Below are 20222 nucleotides of genomic sequence, written 5' to 3' on the forward strand. Positions count from 1 at the left end.
ATGCGGAGAGGAGATTCAATAATCGTCAGCATCAGTTGAACAAGTTTGTTGTGGTTTTGACAGTGACAGAGGTTTGACTGTTTCAGGCCCTTGACGAGGAGAAGCTGGTGTATGAGCGCAGCAGCAGTAAGAACATCTACCTCAATGTAGCTGTCAACACTCTGAAGAAGCTCCGCAGCAAGTGCAGCTCCTGTCCATCGCCTGTCACCAGTATGTCACCTCAGTCCCTGTGCAGTACACCATACAGTATTTACTCTTAGTCAACATGCGCATGATGCTTTTGTTTAGTTACATGAGAACACACACAAAACTATGAATTGCATCAAATGTGCCAAATACAGTATATTGTAGTAATAATAATACACTGCACAGTAACACATCAGTTGATGTCCTCACATGTGTATAAATGAGCATTAAAAAATAGTTTCTAGCATTTGAACAGAAATGTAATCTGGTGGTCAGACTACGTTTCAGTGGTAACTTCTTTGTTTGTGTGTGTTTCTCTGCAGAGGACCCAGGGTTAGTTGCTAACAGGAGGGCTCAGTCCCACGAAGAAGTTCTGGGAGGTCGCCTTGCTGCTACAACCAGCTTCACTGTCAACCGGATGGGTAAACAGCAGGAGGAGAAACTCATTGGTAAGTTAGATTTTTACAACTCCGCACCGGCGACAGCCGTGGTCGTGGGGGGTACGTTTATGTTGTCTTCTGTCCGTACGTACGTACGTAGGTCAGTCCCCTTCTCGTGAATGCAATACCTCAGGAACACCTTGAGAGAATTTCTTAAAGTCCACTTGGTCTCAAAGATGAGGATTATAATGCAGTGGTCAAAGGTCAAGGTCTCTATGGTCTTGCATAGCCAGACCAATCACAATCGGACGCAGCAACACTGACTGCACAATAATCTTGGAAAGGAACTTGTTTAGGTGAAACATTTGCACCCCACCAAAGATAATTGCACATAAAATGTGCAAAAACACTTTTCTGGCAATTATTTAACACTGTAACACCATAAGAGGAGACATTTGGTTGCATACTAAATTGGTAACACTAATCTTGGGTGCCCAACTTGACACTGTGGTGACTGTTTAGATCCTCTGTGCTGCCGGGTCAAATATGTGTGTGAAGCATTCTTGTTTAGCCAAAAATACACTTAATACCCGTTTATTAAATTCCTTTTAAGTCTTTACCACATATATAATGTCTTTCTTCACAGACAGGATGTAAACTACAACTTTACTGGTTTGCATCCAACTACAATGCTGTTATTCTAGTTCTTCCTTTTTCTTTCTTAGTCATAATGAAAAGAAGAATTACATTTGCGGTGTTTTCAGTTGTTTTTTGCTAGAATTGTTGTAAACATATTTCTAGAACATGTCATTCTTATTGTTCTCTCATTCTGTTTTACTTCAGTAACCGGATCACATACCTAACAACATAAAAATGCAGATTATATGTCTGATAAAATCAAAAAGACAATGGAACCAAAAAAAATGAGAAAAATAGAAGAAACTCAAGTCTCTGTGTCTGTGACACGTCAAGACCGTTAAGAGTGGAACTGTTCACATAACCATGTGACAATCTCTAAGTCCTTTTTAACAGCAAACGTCCTGCCCCATGACCTGATGTCAGAAGGAATATCTTTTTTAAACAGAACTCCTGCTCACTGTCTAACTTGCAAAAATACATTAATCGAGAAAAACAAAAGAACAGATTAATCAATTAGAAAAAAACATGTGGGTCAAACGTATTAGTAACTTTAAGTGTCCCTAATTAACCCTAATTTATAGATTAAATAAATGTATGCTAGTAATCAGTATTTGCAGCCCAGTAATTATATTAGCCTGCAACTGTTAAGCCAAATGTTAAATGCAGTCAACATTTATCAGGTTGTGTTGAAAGTTTCTTGCAACTATTGTTGTCTCTCCACATGCATAAGTATTTATGATCAACTTTTCAGAGTGGAAAACCCTTTTTCCATCTTCCATGTATTCAGTGTAGGATTTCTCACATCATGCACAAGGACATCAGTTTAACTTGTTGCTGTGTCCCACTGTAGGAGCTACACTGTACAGGAAGCTGCAGGCATACCTGATGACAGAGGAGCAGCTCCAGGAGCACGGATACCCGAGAGCAAGCCCAGAGGCTGCCGGCAAAGCCGTCATTTACAACCTCCCCGAGAAAAAGGCCATCTCCGATCGTGAGTAACTGCATGACCCTATAGCTCTCTCACTCATTTTCCAATGACCAATACTAATTTACATTTACATTAGTGGTCTAGCAATTACTTGACTGACACTCTGGGATGTGTTTTCCAGCTTTCAACAAGATATGCTGTCGATGTGGAGCGGAGTATAAGATCAATGTCAGTGGCAACTGTATACGAAAAGAGGAATGTACTTTTCACTGGGGACGATTGCGCAGACATAAAGGTATGCTTGTTTGCATTTATTTAGTGAAAATTGTTACTAAAAACAATTTCATGAATGCTCATTTTGGCCTTTTGTATTGTAATTCACACTGCCAAAGTCTCCACCCATTTTCTCAACTTTTATTTACGTCTGTCTGTCCGACTTGTTCTTTCATGTTTTCGTGTTTTTGCTGTCTGTTAGTCGCTGGAGGCTGGGAGACCAACTACAGCTGCTGTGCTGCGGCTGTTGGCACACCAGGCTGCCAAGTTTGTAAGGTATAATCCTTTCCAAGCCAACAACTATTAGTTAACCTTTTTTGCATGTGTAATAGTCAGATGTATGGGCTGGACTTTAACAATGAAATAAAGACAAGCTAATGGAGAGAGGCACTGAAAACAATTTAACTTTAAAAATACTTTAAATTACAGTACAATGACCTTACACTAAAGACCTGTTTAGTGAAAAATGTTTTTGGTCCCTTTAAGGATATCCTTCAATGGGAAAGGATTCTGGCATGTGTAACAATATCAGATTTCAGTGCTGTGTGTAACTTTCGGTGCTTTCGGTGTCTTTTCACTAAAGACGAGCCTTTATTTGAAGCACTTCTCACAACAAAACTTCTCATCTGCTAGTTTTAAGTAATTTTTGCACATAAAAAAAAAAAAAAGACATTCATAAAAGAAAACGTCACCAGACTTAACATTTATTATTATTCTCGCAGCAACATGTTCAGGACGGGCGTAAAGAATCATTTGATGGCTATGTCACAACATTCAGTAAAGCTCTATCCCCAGATGGCAATGGAGGGGTGTTTGCTTTGGACTGTGAGATGGTGAGTGCTGAGAAACGTCTAATCTAAATGCACAATATGTCTGCCATCTGCCAAATTGCCACCTTGTGTGTGTGTATTTGATTTTAGAATTGATGTATAATTGGCCAGTTTAATACAAATAACTCTGTGCTGAATATGTTTGTTACAGGAGGAGTAAAATTAAGATGAAAATAATAATTTGTCTCTTTTTGTCATAATGTTTTTTTTTATTTTGTATTCAAAGTTACATGAATGTGCGTCTTGTTTCCTCTGAATCAGTGTTACACAAAGCAGGGCTTGGAACTGACACGGGTGACGGTCATCGACTCTGAGTTGAAAGTCATCTACGATACATTTGTCAAACCTGAAAGCAAAGTGGTCGATTACAACACACGGTGAGTTTGTTTCCCGCAACACAAGGGTCGCCGCATGGGTCGTGTCTGCCATGGAATTTAACTGGTAAAATCATTGTCTTAAACAGTCACAATGTTTTAAACGCAGTATATACATCTTGTATGTAATTACCAGATTTTCAGGTGTGACGGAGGAGGACTTGGAGAGCACCACCATCACTCTGAGAGATGTTCAGGCCGTGCTGCTCAGTATGTTCAGCGCTGAATCTATCCTCATAGGACACAGTCTGGAGAGTGACTTGCTCGCTCTGAAGGTATTGTGGCTCTTCATTAACCTGTAAGGTGCTTTTTTTTTTTAACCAATTCATTCAATGGTATCTTTTTCCACAATGTGAATATTGTTCCTCTGTGTTGCCCGTTACTGCTTCGGTCCCGCTATCAGTCACAACAAAAAAGTATTTTGAAACTGCAAAATGTTGCAAAGATTAAGGAAAAGGAAACTTAATTCTTAAGTAAATCTTTAATGATTTCGAATCCTGGCTTTAAGTTACTGAATACTCATTCAGTGACTTTTCTTGACAAATCTGAATGACTGAAAACTGAAACTTAGCACAAATGAGATGAGCAATGAGAATGTTTTAACAGGTGTTTTCTCTTGGAGAGCTCAAAAATGCCTAAATTCAAGCAGAGCAGTGCAGTAAGAAAAAGGAGTGCGTTAATTGTCCTTGTTTCTACTGTTAAATCTGGACTGAAATAAAAACGGTTGTCTTTCTGTCTCCCAATCCTCCAGCTAATCCACAGTTCAGTTGTAGACACGGCCATTGTGTTTCCTCACCGCCTTGGCTTGCCCTACAAACGTGCCTTGAGGAACCTGATGTCCGACCACCTCAAACGCATCATCCAGGACAACGGTGGGAAAAATCGCACAGAGTTTGCATTCCCATTACACACATCAAACATAATCCCCTGTCACATAAACATGGCCCTAGTTACACAAAAAGCCCAGAGAGCAGCATAATCACATAATCTCCATTTGTAACAGATTCATATCAAATTCCATGCAAACCACTAAAGATTAACAGATTGATCAGTCAGCATCAGTAAATCTTCATCTGTTGAGCATGTTTTATTGAAGGATAGCCCGCAAATTCAGGCCTGCCAAATTACAATTAATAACATTTTTTTCAAGGATTACAGTCAAATTAACCTCAAATTCATTTGTATAGCCCAATGTTTTAATGGGCTGCATAGACACACAGCAGCTGCAGGTCCCTTCCAACGGCTCCAGAACGGCTCTAAATTCAAACTTTTGAATATGTATGTGTGGTTTATCACATCCTACCCAGAGGAAGTCTGTATCTTAGAACTTTGTCTGTCTTAAATCCTCTGCAGATATGATTCGGTCCAATACAGTTTGACTGCCCTGCATCCTTGTCACCAGCAGATGTCCCTCATGTGTCAACAGAGAGTTAACACCCATTAAGTCTAGTTGCTTGAAACGCCTCAAACTTTACAAAGTCTTGTTTCTCCGTCACTACTTAAGGTCTATTTAGGACTAACTAAAACCGTCTCAGGGTCAAATATCCCTAAAGAAGCAGCAGCAGTCTCTTCTATGAATTTTTGTACACACGTGCCCCTCTCAGGATGAATTGTATTAACTTTGGTGATGCTTTTGGGCCATCTTCACGTGTAGTCATAGTTTGTCTCAATCTCAGCTGTACTTTGTTTTCAGTGCTTATTATGAAATGTTAGCACAACAACCATGCTACTGTAGCTTTTTACATGTTTATTACGGTATTCAGGTACAAAAGGAATAATTGTGTTCCTATTTTTTTCCCAGTGGAGGGCCACGACTCGAGCGAAGATGCATCTGCCTGCATGGAGCTGATGTTCTGGAAGATCAAAGAGGATGCAAAAGTCAAAAGGTGACCTCATACCCCTCTGCTACACTTCCCACAGTTCTACTTCCTGCCTTCATGTCCGAGTCAGGGAGACAGAGAAGTTCAGGAGGCCTGCACATGCCTCCTGAACAAGAGAGTTACGGTCAGAGTGTCGTGGGGTGGGAGGGATGCTTCAGTGCAGATGGAAGTTTGCTGTTGCTACCTACTGAATTGAAGAACTGCCAGTCCCTTTAAAGCAATACCCAAATTAAAAGTGTTTTCATTTTCGTATTAGTATTTCAGTTCTAAATAATGTTACTTAGAATGTATATTTGTTTATTTTGAGCAGTATCTCTTTTGAGGCCTCAAACAATTATATGAATAAACCCTTTCTATAGAAGAAGTTATTAAAATAATGGGGCATTGTTCGCTGAACAATGATGATTAATATGATATTCATGCCAGGCTGTCTTCAGCCTAAATTGCACTATATAAACTCTCTGGTGTGTAGGGCCCAAGTCTGAGTACCTCATCTGTGTTATTAAAGCAATTGCTTCCAATGCATAACACATTACCTGTTCTTAGTTACACTTAGTTACACTTAAGTACATTGATGTGATAGTCTGTAAACATGGCTATGTAAATGCATTTGTGTTTTTCCACATTGTTTTTTCACTCATTGACACTCTGTTTATCCAGTTAATTTTGTTGGTTGGCTCTCAAAACCTAAGTAATCCAATAATACTTGATCATATTAAAGATCCTCAGCAGAAATGTAAAGTTTCTGGTTATCACCTATTTGGTATGGTTGATGGAATAAATCACTGTATTTTATAGCTACAACAAAATAGTGATACTATATCCATGAGTGTCTCTGTGTCATGTGCACTGCATGAAATAAAGCCACGGAAATCATTGTGACAGAAGGTATGACAATATTAGGTTCAGTATTGTTAAATTTGGCCTGGGTTATTAATCACAAACACTTATCATTTAATACCAGCTAACCTGTACTGTTTTATGTTGAAAATGACTGAAAGAAAACTCGAGTGCTGTAAATATGCTATGTTTCCTTTTGTATTTGTTCAATTTTGGTTGTTTATCTTTTTCTATTAAAAGGTATTAGTTAAAAGAAGATGATGTTCTGTCTTTACATATTAACAGTATGTAGATTTAAAATTTGAGATACAGTACTTACTCGATTATTCTGCTTTCTATTTCTGCTCCACTACATTTCAGAAGGAAATATTGTACTTTTTCCTGCAGCTATAGTTACTAGTCATTTGGCTTAGTAAAATTGTACATACAAAACATTTGATCAGTTTATTAGTTACAGAATCAACTAACCAACAGAATGTACACACTGTAAATACCTTTTTAGGCCTTTTTTTAGGTCCTTTTCATAGGACAGAAATGAAAGGGGGAGAAAGCGGGAGTGACATCAAGGGGCCACAGGTTGGAGTCAAACCCGCTGCGTCAGGAAGTAAACTTCTACATATGGGCACCGGCTCTACCAGGTGAGCTACCCAGGCGTCCCCACTAAATCATTTTTAAGATGGTTCAACTTCACAAAAAGTTCTTCTGCCTTAAAAAAGTGAGTTAACTGAACCTTAAGATGATAAGTTGAATCAACACACACTGACAAACATTACAGACAGATTTGCTTTCTGTTTACATTTCCTTAGTTTCATTCAGAACTTACAGCTGCTGATGTTGGAGTTCACAGATATGTAAAGCTGCTTCCAGTGATTGTTTTCAAATTACAGGGTTTAGGGACTGAAATCGACACCAACCTTAATCATGCTTAGTTGTTTTTATTATTATGAAAAGAAACACACATGACCTATCTTAACATTTATTAAAAACAAAGCAGGTTTCCATCATGTATGTTTTATTTTAATTACAAAAAGACTGGAGAGGTTTAACTCAAACAATGCATGTTGGGAAGTTGACTTATATGCTGATGTTGTTTCTTAAAAGACTTTAATAAAGTAGATTTTGCTGATGGTACTTTAGTTTCAGAACTTTTTCTTTTTAGTAAAGCTATCATTATAGAAGTATAGAATCGCTAGTATGTTTAGAGTTTTATTGCAACTTTTTGCTCTAGTGAAAGCTCTGAATACTCCCTCCACCTCTGCTGCACAAATAGTTTTTGACAGTGTGACAGCTTTTTCTCAGTACAGTGCCGGGGCTCTTGTAGTCTATATGTCCCTTTAACAGCAGGTGCAGCGGCCATAATTCTCCTTTCTTCAGCAGATGTGTAAATTGGGAAAAAATGGGAGAGAAATGCTAAACTGGGAGGCCCATCTTTTCTTCGGTGTGTTTGCCTGTTAAGCTCTTCCCGTCACATGTCAGTATGCATTTCCCCAGGCCGGGCCACAGACCCCAGGTATTAAAAGAGCCAGTTAGCTGGGATCAATACCTACACAATGTTCCAGTGACAGGGAGGGGGCCTTCCTAGTGTTTATTGAGTGTTGCAGAGATTTTGAACATGTGGAGCAAAGCAGCTTAGAGGGGTCGTCTTCATTATCAAATTCGATCAGAGCCTCTTTCTCTCTCCCCCGTGATCACCTTTGACTAGCGGGGGGAAGCTGCGGGCCGGGGCCCCAAAACTGAGCCCATGCTGAGAGATGAAGAGCTGTATTATCTCAACGAGTGCCAAAACAAATAAACACTTTACTGCCTGCAGACTGAAACCATTAGTTAAGTCATTCATTAAAAAATAATCAACAACTATTTTGATAATCGCTTAATTGTTAAAATAATTTAATTGAGCAAAAATGTAAAATTCACTGCAGATCCAGCCTTCATCCTGAATCTACTGCTCATGATACTTTGATATTTTTTTTGATTATTGGGTATGCCAGGTAAAAAATGCTCAGAAGTAAAAGTGACTTTTGTTTTCAGATGTCTTGTTTTGTCTGACTATCAGCTCCAAACACAAGTATATTCCGTTTACTATCAGAAAAGAAAAGGAAAAGCAGCATATTTCCATTTTTGCTTTAACAAAACAGCTCAGCTCAAAAGGTATTTTTAGGAGAGCTTCTCAATCTGTTGCATCATAAATAACTCATATGCAGCTCTGGTATTCTGAGATCTTTAATACACATAACAGAATAAGACCAGTAGATGGTTGAAAGTGCATTTAAAGAATCATAATACTGTAGGCAGAACTTAAAAGATGTTATACATGTAACTTAATCTTGCAGCATGAGAAACCGTAGAAAAAGGTTAGTCAACAGGTTAGTCATAATACACAGAAATAGGAAGGGGAACAAGGGGAAGGCCATTAAATCTAGAGCAGGCAGCATCCACATTTGTTCACATATAAGGTATATAGACTGTAGACAGCTCAGTGTCTACAAACGGCAACAAAAATAAACTGTGCCCACCTGCACCACAAAGCAACAGTGTTCCAGCCAAAAATGGTCAAGAAGGATTTGGGAGTGGAGTTGGGGGGTTAGTGCGCGGAAGCACAGAAGGGAGGGAAAGAGGACGGGAAAAGGAGGAGGGAAGGAAAAGCTAGCCTCGTTTTGTTTGAAAATACTTTGAACGTCAACAAGAAGTGCTGTCACCCAACATCGCTTAGAGCACCTTTAATACCTCTTCTGTTTGGATAAAACTCAAAACTAAATCTTTGTTTACACAGCTCGTATTATCACTGGGTCCTAAGCAATGGTGCTAAACAGACGATGGCTTAAAGAGGTCAGGGTCTGTTTTCTCTCTGTGTTGGTTGGAGTTCACCCCTTGCACTCCGGTCTGGCCCACATTGGGTGCCCTTGACCCTCGGGAAACCCGCAGCTGTCTGTGCCCCGCTCTCACTATTTAATCTATAGCACTCTCACACAATTAAAAGACTGATCTTTACTCAGTCCCTCTCATTGATCTGCTGGTGTAGCTGCTTATTGCAGCGCTCCCAAGGGCTGCACAGGAGACCACAAGAAGCTAATTGGAAGGTAATAAGTCTTAAGGTCTTATAAAGGAAGAACTATTAGAGTGTAATGTATTTCTCAGACTCATTTTAGATCGATAAAATCAGACTAACGGATTGGTTCCTTAAAATGATCTTCTCCTTTAAACTCCACTCTCTGAACTAAAGTCGTGTGTGTGTGTGTGTGTGTGTGTGTTAGATTTTTTTTTGTGTGTACTTGGGGTGTTTGCAGCCGGGTCAATGTCACTCTAAGCTCTGAGTGTGTCATAGCCAGTGTCAGGCCTCACAGCGTGATCCCGGGGCTTAAGAAGAGCAACTGAACCACCGCCCGCTCTCCCCGTCTCCCTCAGGTCAAAGGCCAGCCGGCCTTATCGATTCACCCCGATGAAGAAGTCTTTAGCTTTCCCCTCCTGGGCCCACACGCTCCTGGACTATCACCGTGGCCCCAAAAGGCCCTTCAATTGTGTTTGGCATCCCGATCAATCCAGTTGGTGTCTGAGAGGGGGGGGCTTCCTTTGAGTTAACTGCCTACAAAGGTCCCCTTCTGACAGGCTCTTGTCAATACAAATTTCCACTTTTGATAAGTAATTAAAGAAAGCCTGAACATAAGGGGAGGATTGCTCGCTGAAACATCTGTTAAACAGGAGACATTGACAAAAATCCTCTTAGTGAACAAAAAGAAGAAAAGAAAATCAACTGCCCCTCCATCCAACCTCATTTTCTTCCACGGCGCCCCAATTTCCACCTATGCAATGTTCATAAATACTTTAATCAACTTTAATGAAACAACAGGTGCTTTGGATCTAGAGCTGAAATTATTGGTGATGATTTATGAGTCTATGGACAAAAAATTAAGCGGCAACTTTGTTAATTGGTTTATCATTTAGGTACGTTTTCAAGCAAATATGCCAAGTAGTTCTCCATTCCCAGGTTCTCAATTGTGTGTTTTTTTGTTTTTGTGATCGTTTACGTTCCAAATAGATTTAGTTAATTTTGGCTATATTTTCAATTATATCTTCCCACTAAACCAAAAACTGACAGCTCCGACTTTGTCACATTTGAACCTGTTGAATGCACATATGTTGCTAGACCATCCACAGCTGAAAACCTGATGAGAAATCTAGATCAGATTTGTTCAATAACTATTTTTGAGTTAGCCCATTTTTTTGTTTATCATTTCTCTCAACTGAAGATATTATCCAAACTGAAGTAAAATTATTTAGAGTTGAAACGATTAGTTGATCAACTGATGGATAAAAAAACTAATCAGCCATTTTTTAAAGCAAAAATGCCCCCAAAACATCCCTTTAGGCAGCTTCATTAATGGCATTTGTTGGTGTTTTAGTCTCCTTTATAATAAACTACCTAAAAAATGTCTTTTGGGCTTGGACTGTTGGTCTTTCAAAAAAAGCAATTTCAAAATGTCCTTTGGGGCTTTATACATTTGCAATGAGCCAAAACGGTTAATCAAGAGAATGATAGGCAGATTAATCAATAATGAAAAAAACTATTAGTAGCGGCCCTGATTAATCAAAGTGTTTCCTTTTGCTTTTTCAGTATTACGTTTTCAGATCATTTTATTAGTTTTGGAAGCTTATGAATCCTACAAAATCAAAGCTTTTGGTACTGTCTTTTGATAAATCACTGTTTTAAAGTGTTTATAAATTGTAACCATAGACTTTTAAAAAACTTTCTTAATGGACAATAAATAAACTATTGCTTTATTGATCTGTTATAATCCATAAAAATTGCCAAGTTGGGAAATATCCTGTTGGCAGCTGTTTATTCTTTCTATTTAGTAATGGAGTAATACATGTTGTTAATCCTCTAATCTGAATCAGAACCAGCTTGACTCCTGTTAAGCTTTACTATCAAAGTACAACACTCACTTAACATATAAGAATAAAACAGAAAGGACAGTAAAATATAAATAATACTGTTAAGGATATAGTATAACAATACAATACCATTTAGAAATTTACAAAAATTATACAATATTAATTGAAGAGAGGGAAGGAATAGTGCAATATCAGTGTGGTCTGAGATTTAAGATTTGAATATAAATATAGTGCAAGGCCAGACGTATCTGGACAGCGCTGTGGCGTAAGGTCTGACGACACCACACACACATTCTGGGATAGGAGGAAAAAATGCTTTGAGTTGTTTGCATTTCTTTAAACCAATCACAATTGTCTTGGGCGACGCTAAGCTTCGGGCGCAGCGTTGGTGCCTCTGGTCTCGGACAACAACTTGTTTTGTTGGAACATTTTCACCCTGTAAACGAAAACACTACACACAAAATTAAACTATTAAAATATTAACCACACTGTTCACTCAGTACAGTAATGTGAGTTATTTAAATTAGCTGGTGTGGCAGTAGCTCAGTGAGTTGGGTTGGGAACTGGAGAGTTGCTGGTTCAAGTCCCCTTATGAACCAAAGTCTGGTGGTGAACTGGTAGCTGGAGTGGTGCCAGTTCACCTCCTGGGCACTGCCGAGGTGCTCTTGAGCAAGGCACCAAACCCCTAACTGCTTTTTGGCGCGCATCACATCTCTCTGTTAGTGCATGCATAGGTACTGAGCATGTGTGTGTAATTTAGGCCTGTGTGTAATAACAACAGAGTGTAAATTGTAATTTCCCCTTCTGGGATTAATAAACTATACATTATTCTTATTAATATAGCTGGATACGTATATGAATATGCAGTTTATCGCTGTGGGCCTTCGTCCAGAGCAATCCCCACCAATAGGTCCCAAAACGTGATTACTTACTGATTTATTAACCATTGTAATGGAAGGTATTGTCTCGCATCAAACGTTTTGCAATAAATTCAGCGAGCTGTATGTTTGCAACAGTACATGAAAGTATGTGATTATTAGCTGAACTTTAACAACTTCATGTTATTTGCCATCAAGCGGGATAAAGAGTGAATGTTTTGACGGTCACTTTTCACGTCATTTTCTTACGGTAATTCCCTCTTGCTATGTGACAAGAGTTATTAAACCTGCGCGGGTTTCCACCTGTTCAGCGGTGAGTCTGTTGTCAGTGATGTGGCTTAGCCTTTTATTCACTGTAATCCATGCATGTGTAAGTGGATCCTCTAAGAGCAGGATAACTCCCTTTAAGCTTTTTTAAACACTACAGGAGGTACTCAAATGCAGTAACTTCTCATTTACCTCTGCACCTAGTGCTTTAATGCAAAACACTCACATCCTGGTGATTAGGCCTACTGCACCAAGGCCTGTTTCTCATTTTGGATTCACAAAACTGCTGATTAATTTAGTGGAATATGATGTTGTTGTTTAGAGCTCACTGAGTGGTTTTGTCGATCAGCAAGTTTTGGATGACAGTGCTAATTGAAGAGGCCATTACTCATTTAGACTGAACCCTAATCGTCTTCATTGGTAGAAGGTGAAGCCCTGCCTGGCCCTGCAGAAGGGGAAATGATCCAAGGAGGGGGCGGTGAGTCAGTGGTGGTGGCTCTGGGATGGGGAGGGTCACATACAACCACACTCTTTGTGTGCCTCTAATCCCCCTAGCTAGAGCTTTGGCCAGGTTTCATCATGAAAGTGCCATGAAATAACTACTTTTTTTCTCTCCTCACAGTAAATCTCCCCTAATCCTGCGGGCTGCGGAGACAAAGGCCTTTGGGACCTAATCCTGGAGCTTTTAGTGGGGCTGAGGGGCTGGCCGACAGAGCCTCTTCTAAATGACTTATTTCTATCGGACACTAATATAGCTTGACAGCCAAGAACGGCGAAAGGAGGAGGAAAGAAAAAGCCAGGGGAAAAAAGAGCACAAACATTTTCACATATTTTGGAAGTTTGAGCAGTTGATTGTGTGCAAGTGTGAGAAGAAGAAGTGAACCACGAATATTTGTGCACACACAACTGTCAAGACATCAAACATGTTTACCTGGGATTATAAATACACAATCATGTGTAGTTGAATGGGGTGGAGGAATGTACCTGTAGCATCTTATTTATCATCATTTATGTTTTGTAGCGTGATAATGGCAAATGAGTTTTGCAATACTTAATTGTATGCAAAAAGTCGTACTCAATACTTATTTTTAGAGATGTTTACTCAGGAAGTTTACTTAACGTTTTTATGTCGTAAACTGAGAAAAACTAAATACAACTACATTTAAACATACTTAACAAGAAACTACTTTAAAACTAATATTTACATTCCTTTCTCCTATGTCTTTTGAAGTACGATCAAGTTTTATCTTGTCCAAATTGAGGATGTAAGGATAGATGAATGTTGTACAGGTCATGAAACTGGACTATATCAATAAAATGAACTTGGCCTGATAGGAAAATAGTGGTGGAAGAAGTACTAAGATACTTTACTCAAGTAAAAGTATTAATGCCACAGTGTAGAAGTAAGTGAAAGTAGTCATTGTAGAGAATGGCCCATTTCAGAGTGAAATATATATCATATTATTTGATCATAAGTGTTAATGCATTTACGTGTTTATCACTTTAATATTGCTGCTAATAAAGGTGGCGACAATTTAATCACTTTCTATACTACCGGGTACTGTAGCTTGTGAATTTACCTCAGAAGATCAATGAAGTCTTATCTTTTTTTGAGATCAATTTTTTTATGATAGTAAATTAAGTATTATCTTGATCTATAATAATTCATCTTAATGTATTTGTTGTTTATTTTTTAGTTTTTTTGAATCTGCAAAGTAACTCTAGTAACAAAAACTTTTTTAATAAATGCTAAGTATTTGAGTAAGAGGTAACACTTTTACCCCTCTACTTAGCAATCCGTATGTAAACATATATAATAAATAGATTACAACACATTGTAATGTAGTTGTAAGCAGATATAGGTGTTTTTATTTATGTATTTGTCAACAACTCCTCCCATGGGCACTCATACGTGGAAGCTGATGTATAAACAGATAATGAATGACAATTTAGTTTAGTAGAATTGAATGAATTTAAAAGAAGTTATAAATGTTGACAAATACTGTACGTTCAAAAACTGCAACTATATCGTGAATGTTGTCTGGGTAAAATCACTTAACCTAAAAAAACTGTAATTAAGTCAAGTAAATGCACCCAGTTACTGCACTACTAGTTTATGGTTTATAAAAAGTACCAGAGGTGATGGTGATGAAAGCGTTTTTAGAGCTCTTCATGTTGTTCATGGTTTGTGTTTTCCTGTCTGCTCTTCCTGGGAAGACTTCTAATTTAGCTCAGATGGATTTTTAAAGAAATAGTTCTCATTGAGGAGGTTCAGATTAACTTCACATGGTGACAGTTTATGGGCAAAATATGGTGCCTGTTAGCAAAACAAACCCTTAGAGAAAAAAAACCCTCAGAGGGGAGACTGTCAAAGGCAGCGGTCTGAGAAAGAGGACTGAGAAGGAGAGCACAATCAAAGGCTGTTATTTTAATCTGTCTTGCCTCGGAGATTAGCCGACCACATTGTTTTAATTGTTTTAACGGGAGGGAATGAAACGCTCGCTTATAGGGGGATCCTTGGCATAAATCTCTCAAGTTCAATAGTTTCAAAAAACTTGAGCTCCTTGCAACCCCCCACTCTTCCCTCATCCCACCTAATCCCGGCTAATACCTTTCTTTCTATTGGCTAATGGCTGAGGGGAGCCTGGGTAAATGCTTCTTAAATAGTCGTGGGTGAGAATGGTTTCGGAGAATTTATTCGTGCCACGACAAAGAGCACTGGTGTGCGAGGGGTTAAGGCCCAAACTGGACTAGGAAATACTGGACTACTCTGCTCACCAGGTTCGGACTTCTGTGCGTAAAAGCGCACGTGGATCTCACTCTCCGGTTTTGCAGGTATGCCGTTTTTTTTGTTTTTTGTTGTTTGTATTTTTTTATCACGGAATCCTGACAGAGTGGATTGGCGTATCTATATTGCATGACGGATAACAACGAAATCAGATTTTGAGCTGCTTTTATGGATATAATATGCAAAATAGGTGTCGCATTTTGAGTATTTGGAGTTAAAGATTAGAAATGTCACCAAATTCGTAAGAAATCTACTACTACTACTACTACTACTACTACGACTACTACTAGGCCTACTAATAATAATAATACTAATTTTACTTAATATTTTTGAATCGCCCAACATATTTTTTTCCAATTCATACAGACATTTTAATAAACTTATAAAACACAGAGTTCCCAATCGGAACAGTGACTAGTAAAAAAACAAGAAAGGGCAAAAGGAGATTAATGGTAATTATAATAGGCTACTTTAGGGGGCGTTGAGAAATAATGTAAGTCCCTCATGTTCTGTCGTACTTTATCTGTTAGCTTCTCATTCCAACAATTTATCAAAGTATCAAATAATACCAGATTATCTGTTCATTCTGAACCAATTTCTCCCTTGACATCACACTTTTAGAAGCTAATAATCACTATTTTTTCACTTTCACTATTAAAAATTCACCCTTCAGTCAGTTAAATAAGTCTTTCTATTTCCTTAGATTCAATATGAACTCCTTGAATTTCTGCGGGCCGTCCAGCGGTGGTGTGTATCCCCTCCACGGTGTTAACTCCATGCTGTTCGACCTGCACCACCAGATGGCGGAGCAGTACCACGTCTACTCTGCAGCCAGCCCTGCAGTGCACACTCTCTCTGTGGCTGAGAGACTGGCAGGTGGGTCTCAGTCCTTCAAACCCTTCAAGTGACTCAGAAACTTCAATCTCACAGTTTAGTCTGAGGTTTAAAATGATTTGTCTTCTCCAGGACTAAAATGTATTTAATTTAGCCTAATACAGACTGACTTAAAAAAAAAAAAAGCTTAAATGAACATTACTTTTACTTAAGTAAAATATCTAAGTAGCCTATTTATTTCACCACTGGTTGCTTTGCAAATGAAGGTAATAAAAATAAGATATTCTGCACTGAAATTATTTAAATGCCTTAAATTAGTTTAGACAAGCTCCATCACAACCAGCGTCAACAGTGATATGCTGCATATGAATGTAAATGTAATGTAAATGTGCTGTATTTATATAGCGCTTTCCCAGTCTTAACAACTGCTCAAAGCGCTTTTAAATCTACAGGAAAGATTCACCATTCACACACATTCATACACTGTGGCCGGGGCTGCCATACAAGGTGCCACCTGCTCATCAGATAAACATTCACACACATTCACACTCCGATGCGCAGCACCGGGGGCAACTCGGGGTTCAGTGTCTTGCCCAAGGACACTTCGACAATGACTGCAGGGGCGGGGATCAAACCACCAACCTTCCGATTGGCAGGCAACCGCTCTACCACTGAGCCACAGCCGCATTTTGTTGCATTGTTTTGTTGATAAACCTTAGTTAAATAATGAATGCAGGACTTGTAATGGAGTTTTTTGTGGTATTGCTACTCTGACAGAAATAATAATCTTTCACCACTGTTTATATCTGGCATCCACCACAACTAGGCTACTGCACAACCTACTATGAATTCATACTTCACTGATTTATGTCTAAGAAAAGAGGTAACAAATTAAAAAAATATATAAGGTCAAATCTCCACTGCATCCCTGATAACATAGAAAAACAACATTGAAATGTGGGAGGAAATAGAAAATGACATCCTTGTCATGCTCCTTACTACAGTAAATTAAAGAGAACCTGAGTATCCATCAGATTACACGTCGGTGATGACTTTTTGTTTTTCTCTCTCTGTCCTGCCCAGAGCTTATCCTGGAGGCTCGGTATGGCAACCAGCAGAAGCAGCGCCGGAGCCGAACAGCCTTCACCGTGTCACAGCTGCAAGCTCTGGAGAAAGCCTTCCAGCAGACTCAGTACCCAGATGTCGGCATGAGAGAGAGGCTAGCTGTATGCATCAACCTACCTGAGGCTCGCATCCAGGTGAGAGCACACTCAACACCCAACACAAATATAGTGATTTATAGTTAAAAAATTAACTTGTGTTGTCACGGTTGCAATTTCCCTAGGATTAACACAGTACATCTATCTATCGATCTATCGACCTATCGATCTATCTATTTATCTATTAGTGTTGGAAAGAAAATCGTATGTAATGTGATTTTTTTGTGACAATTTTTAAAAACAAATTATTTTACCCAGAATCTAGATTTTTATTTTATTTATTTATCTTTTTACAAATGATTCACCTAAATATTTTCTGTTTATACGGTACTGCTGACGGTGGCTACGTCATATCAGTTTCCAGAGCAATAGTAGAAAATGCAACAGATATACAGTATGTTATGTACTTCTTTAAAAAAATGTAATAAATGTCAGACTGACTGACTGCAATGCAATGTGCATTCCTTTTAAGATAATTACTTTTTAGAAATGTCACACAATATATTATCTCTAGTGTATTATTCAACGTTTATTTTTGTTAAAGAAGGAAAATAATTGCAATACTCAATAAAATCAAATCACAAACAAATCAAATCGGCACCCATGTATCGTGAAAGAATAGAATCGGGTCAAAAGCATATTGTTTGCTATTATGTCTTCACTTTCATTTTCACATAGAATTATAGATTATAATTGTCTCTGAATTTGGACATGTGTTCACATTTTTTATTCAGTCTTTTAGAGTTGCTTTCAATTTAAAGTATAAATGTTACAAAGCACTTTGAAACTTTCTTGTATGAACGGCACTATAAAGATCCATTTACCTTTGCTGTTTTACTCTCTCGTCCAGGTATGGTTCAAGAACAGGAGGGCAAAGTTTCGTAAAGGTCAGAGATGCTCCCCACTCTCAAGAGACCACAGTCTTGAGGAGTTACCACATCGCAGCACCATGGGACAGGAGGAAGTCAGGGCAAAAGACAAACAGGACATCACCACATCACATGTTGACAGAAACATCCCTCCTCTTCATTGCTGTCCCCCTCCTCCTCTTCCTCCTCCTTATGTGGCTGAAACAAAGGATGTTTGCCCACCTCTTGCTCCTTCAGACTCTGATGTTTCATGGTGCCCCCTCCGCCTTCACTCTCCTCCACTTTTCCCCTTCATGACGGGGGAGCGCTACGGCAACCAGCCTCACCAGCCGGTTGTAGGAGTGCTGTCCACCGAGCTTGCCTTTCCCCCTATTTACTGGCCCATCATACAGCAGCACAGCTCCACCCTGGGGGTTCGTCCATCATCAGTTACTAAAAACTGTAGGCTCTCCCTTTAGACTGCTTGTTCCCGAAAGCTGTGCCTCACCCGGGGCTGTAACTGTAGACCTGTACAGACAGTCGGAGATATCTGCTCCTTGTGGACTCAGGTACATCTGAAGCAACCCTGTGTTGGAAAAAAACAAGATGGTGAAGCACTTATTACCTTGTAAACCTGATTCTGACAGACAGAATATGAATTTTTATTATAGCTTTATTGAATGCCTGTCTGTCTGAAGGGATGTAATGATAAACTGTCATATATTTTCAAGTCTAATTTGGGTCTGCTCTAATTAACATCCTACAGGTTGCCAGTGGTGTGAGTTTGCTTGAGGGAGGCTGTTTTTTTAATCCATCACAAGCAGTGTAAACGCCATATTAAGCTGGCCACACTGCCAAGGAGCTATACAGTAATAATGAGGGTAAACACATTTGAGTGAAGTTCCTTAGGCACAGCAAATGAAATTATTTGTATCTGAAGTCTCTGTTTTTTTCCTTTAGCTTTTTTCTAAGGTTAAGTATACTGCCAGCAAAGTGGGTTTCACATACTTAAATGTTTTTTGGGACACATTTACAAGAATGAAAGAATAATAAATTTTATTATTGGTACTATTTGGTATGCGGCTGGGTTATAAATCAATTTTATAATTTATACACAGCGCAACTGTATCATATTCAATTGAAGCATGGAAACACATAAAAGGAATTTGACTCTTTTTCCGTCACTCTCAATGTACACACACAGAAATAGACATACAGCTAAGACAAGGACAAGGGGCCATTCTGCATTATACACAGTGGTGAAAAGTAACTGAGTACATTTACTTTACTTGAGTATTTGTATTTTATTCTATTTGATATTTTTTACTCCAAAATTCCGAGGCAAATACTGAAGGTTACGTCACTACATTTATACAATAGCTGTAGTTACTAGTTGCTTTGAAGATCCAGATGAATAATACAAAATATAATGAACAAATACATGATTATGTAATATTGTGGATTAAGATAAAACTTTATTGTTGCAGAGGGGAACAATTCACAAGTAGTTTAAACAAGCCTCACCTTTACCAGCTTCAACATTAAAGTGATGTGCACATTTATTATAAACGTATGGTGTCACATTATTCAGAAATGGGCATACTGCATAATATTTTTACTTTAGTTATTTATGCCAATACTTTTGTACTTTTACTCAAGCACAATTTTGAATGTGGAATGGAAGGAGCCCTCGGGGAAGACCCAGGACTAGGTGGAGTGATTATATCTCCAACCTGGCCAGGGAACGCCTCGGGATCCCCAAGTCGGAGCTGGTTGATGTGGCTCGGGAAAGGGAAGTTTGGGATCCCCTGCTGGAGCTGCTGCCCCGGCGACCCGATACCGGATAAGCGGTCGAAGATCGATGGATGGATGGACAATTTTGAATGGATGGCTTTTACTTGTAACACTAACTTGTATTTCCACACTGTGGTTACGTACAAAATGACAACTGAGGGTTTCTTCCACCGCTGTTAACTCAAAATATTGACTGTGGTCTCCCTTTCGATACACCTGTGGCAAAAAAAAAAAAAACATGTTTGAGAGGATCATTATTATGAAACTAAATTATATACTGGTGTGTACACATGTTTACCAGGTTATTGATGTTTGAAAGTCTTCACACCATAGACTTTAATATTAACCGTACATGCATCACACTTATTGTGTC

General features: G+C 38.8%; 2 protein-coding genes and 1 long non-coding RNA gene across 3 annotated transcripts in view; 2 read left to right on the plus strand and 1 right to left on the minus strand.

The window, feature by feature from the left end:
- Window positions 1–6586, plus strand: part of rexo1 (REX1, RNA exonuclease 1 homolog) — a 12000-nt gene extending 5414 nt beyond the window's left edge. Inside the window, exons 7-16 of the mRNA XM_034882437.1 lie at window positions 87–210; window positions 510–635; window positions 2056–2196; window positions 2315–2428; window positions 2609–2682; window positions 3129–3239; window positions 3498–3613; window positions 3747–3885; window positions 4362–4482; window positions 5412–6586. Coding sequence (XP_034738328.1) covers window positions 87–210; window positions 510–635; window positions 2056–2196; window positions 2315–2428; window positions 2609–2682; window positions 3129–3239; window positions 3498–3613; window positions 3747–3885; window positions 4362–4482; window positions 5412–5500 — 1155 coding nt within the window. The 3' untranslated portion in view covers window positions 5501–6586. The remainder of the gene's footprint in view (window positions 1–86; window positions 211–509; window positions 636–2055; window positions 2197–2314; window positions 2429–2608; window positions 2683–3128; window positions 3240–3497; window positions 3614–3746; window positions 3886–4361; window positions 4483–5411) is intronic.
- The window catches only part of LOC117950982, a 22562-nt gene extending 9579 nt beyond the window's left edge, over window positions 1–12983 (minus strand). Inside the window, exons 1-2 of the long non-coding RNA XR_004658015.1 lie at window positions 12969–12983; window positions 4073–4078 (exon numbers count right to left, since the gene is read on the minus strand). This is a non-coding gene — a long non-coding RNA (uncharacterized LOC117950982). The remainder of the gene's footprint in view (window positions 1–4072; window positions 4079–12968) is intronic.
- Window positions 12984–14847: 1864 nt separating this feature from the next.
- On the plus strand, window positions 14848–18957 carry zgc:101100 (uncharacterized protein LOC445169 homolog). Its single transcript, XM_034882565.1, has 4 exons — window positions 14848–15200; window positions 15857–16029; window positions 17071–17246; window positions 18058–18957. The coding sequence occupies exons 2-4, from the start codon at window positions 15864–15866 to the stop codon at window positions 18532–18534; spliced, it is 819 nt and encodes a 272-aa protein (XP_034738456.1). The 5' UTR covers window positions 14848–15200; window positions 15857–15863; the 3' UTR covers window positions 18535–18957.
- The last annotated feature ends 1265 nt before the right edge of the window (window positions 18958–20222 follow it).

The sequence above is a fragment of the Etheostoma cragini genome, chromosome 9 (assembly GCF_013103735.1).
Source record: "Etheostoma cragini isolate CJK2018 chromosome 9, CSU_Ecrag_1.0, whole genome shotgun sequence".
NCBI lineage: Eukaryota > Metazoa > Chordata > Actinopteri > Perciformes > Percidae > Etheostoma > Etheostoma cragini.

What these genes read in the sequence shown, in the direction of transcription:
- zgc:101100 (XM_034882565.1), top strand. Translation starts at nt 15,864, where the DNA reads ATGAACTCCTTGAATTTCTGCGGGCCGTCCAGCGGTGGTGTGTATCCC. An exon ending in TGTGGCTGAGAGACTGGCAG is followed by an intron (nt 16,030 to 17,070) that starts GTGGGTCTCAGT and finishes TGTCCTGCCCAG; the next exon opens with AGCTTATCCTGGAGGCTCGG. An exon ending in TACCTGAGGCTCGCATCCAG is followed by an intron (nt 17,247 to 18,057) that starts GTGAGAGCACAC and finishes TCTCTCGTCCAG; the next exon opens with GTATGGTTCAAGAACAGGAG.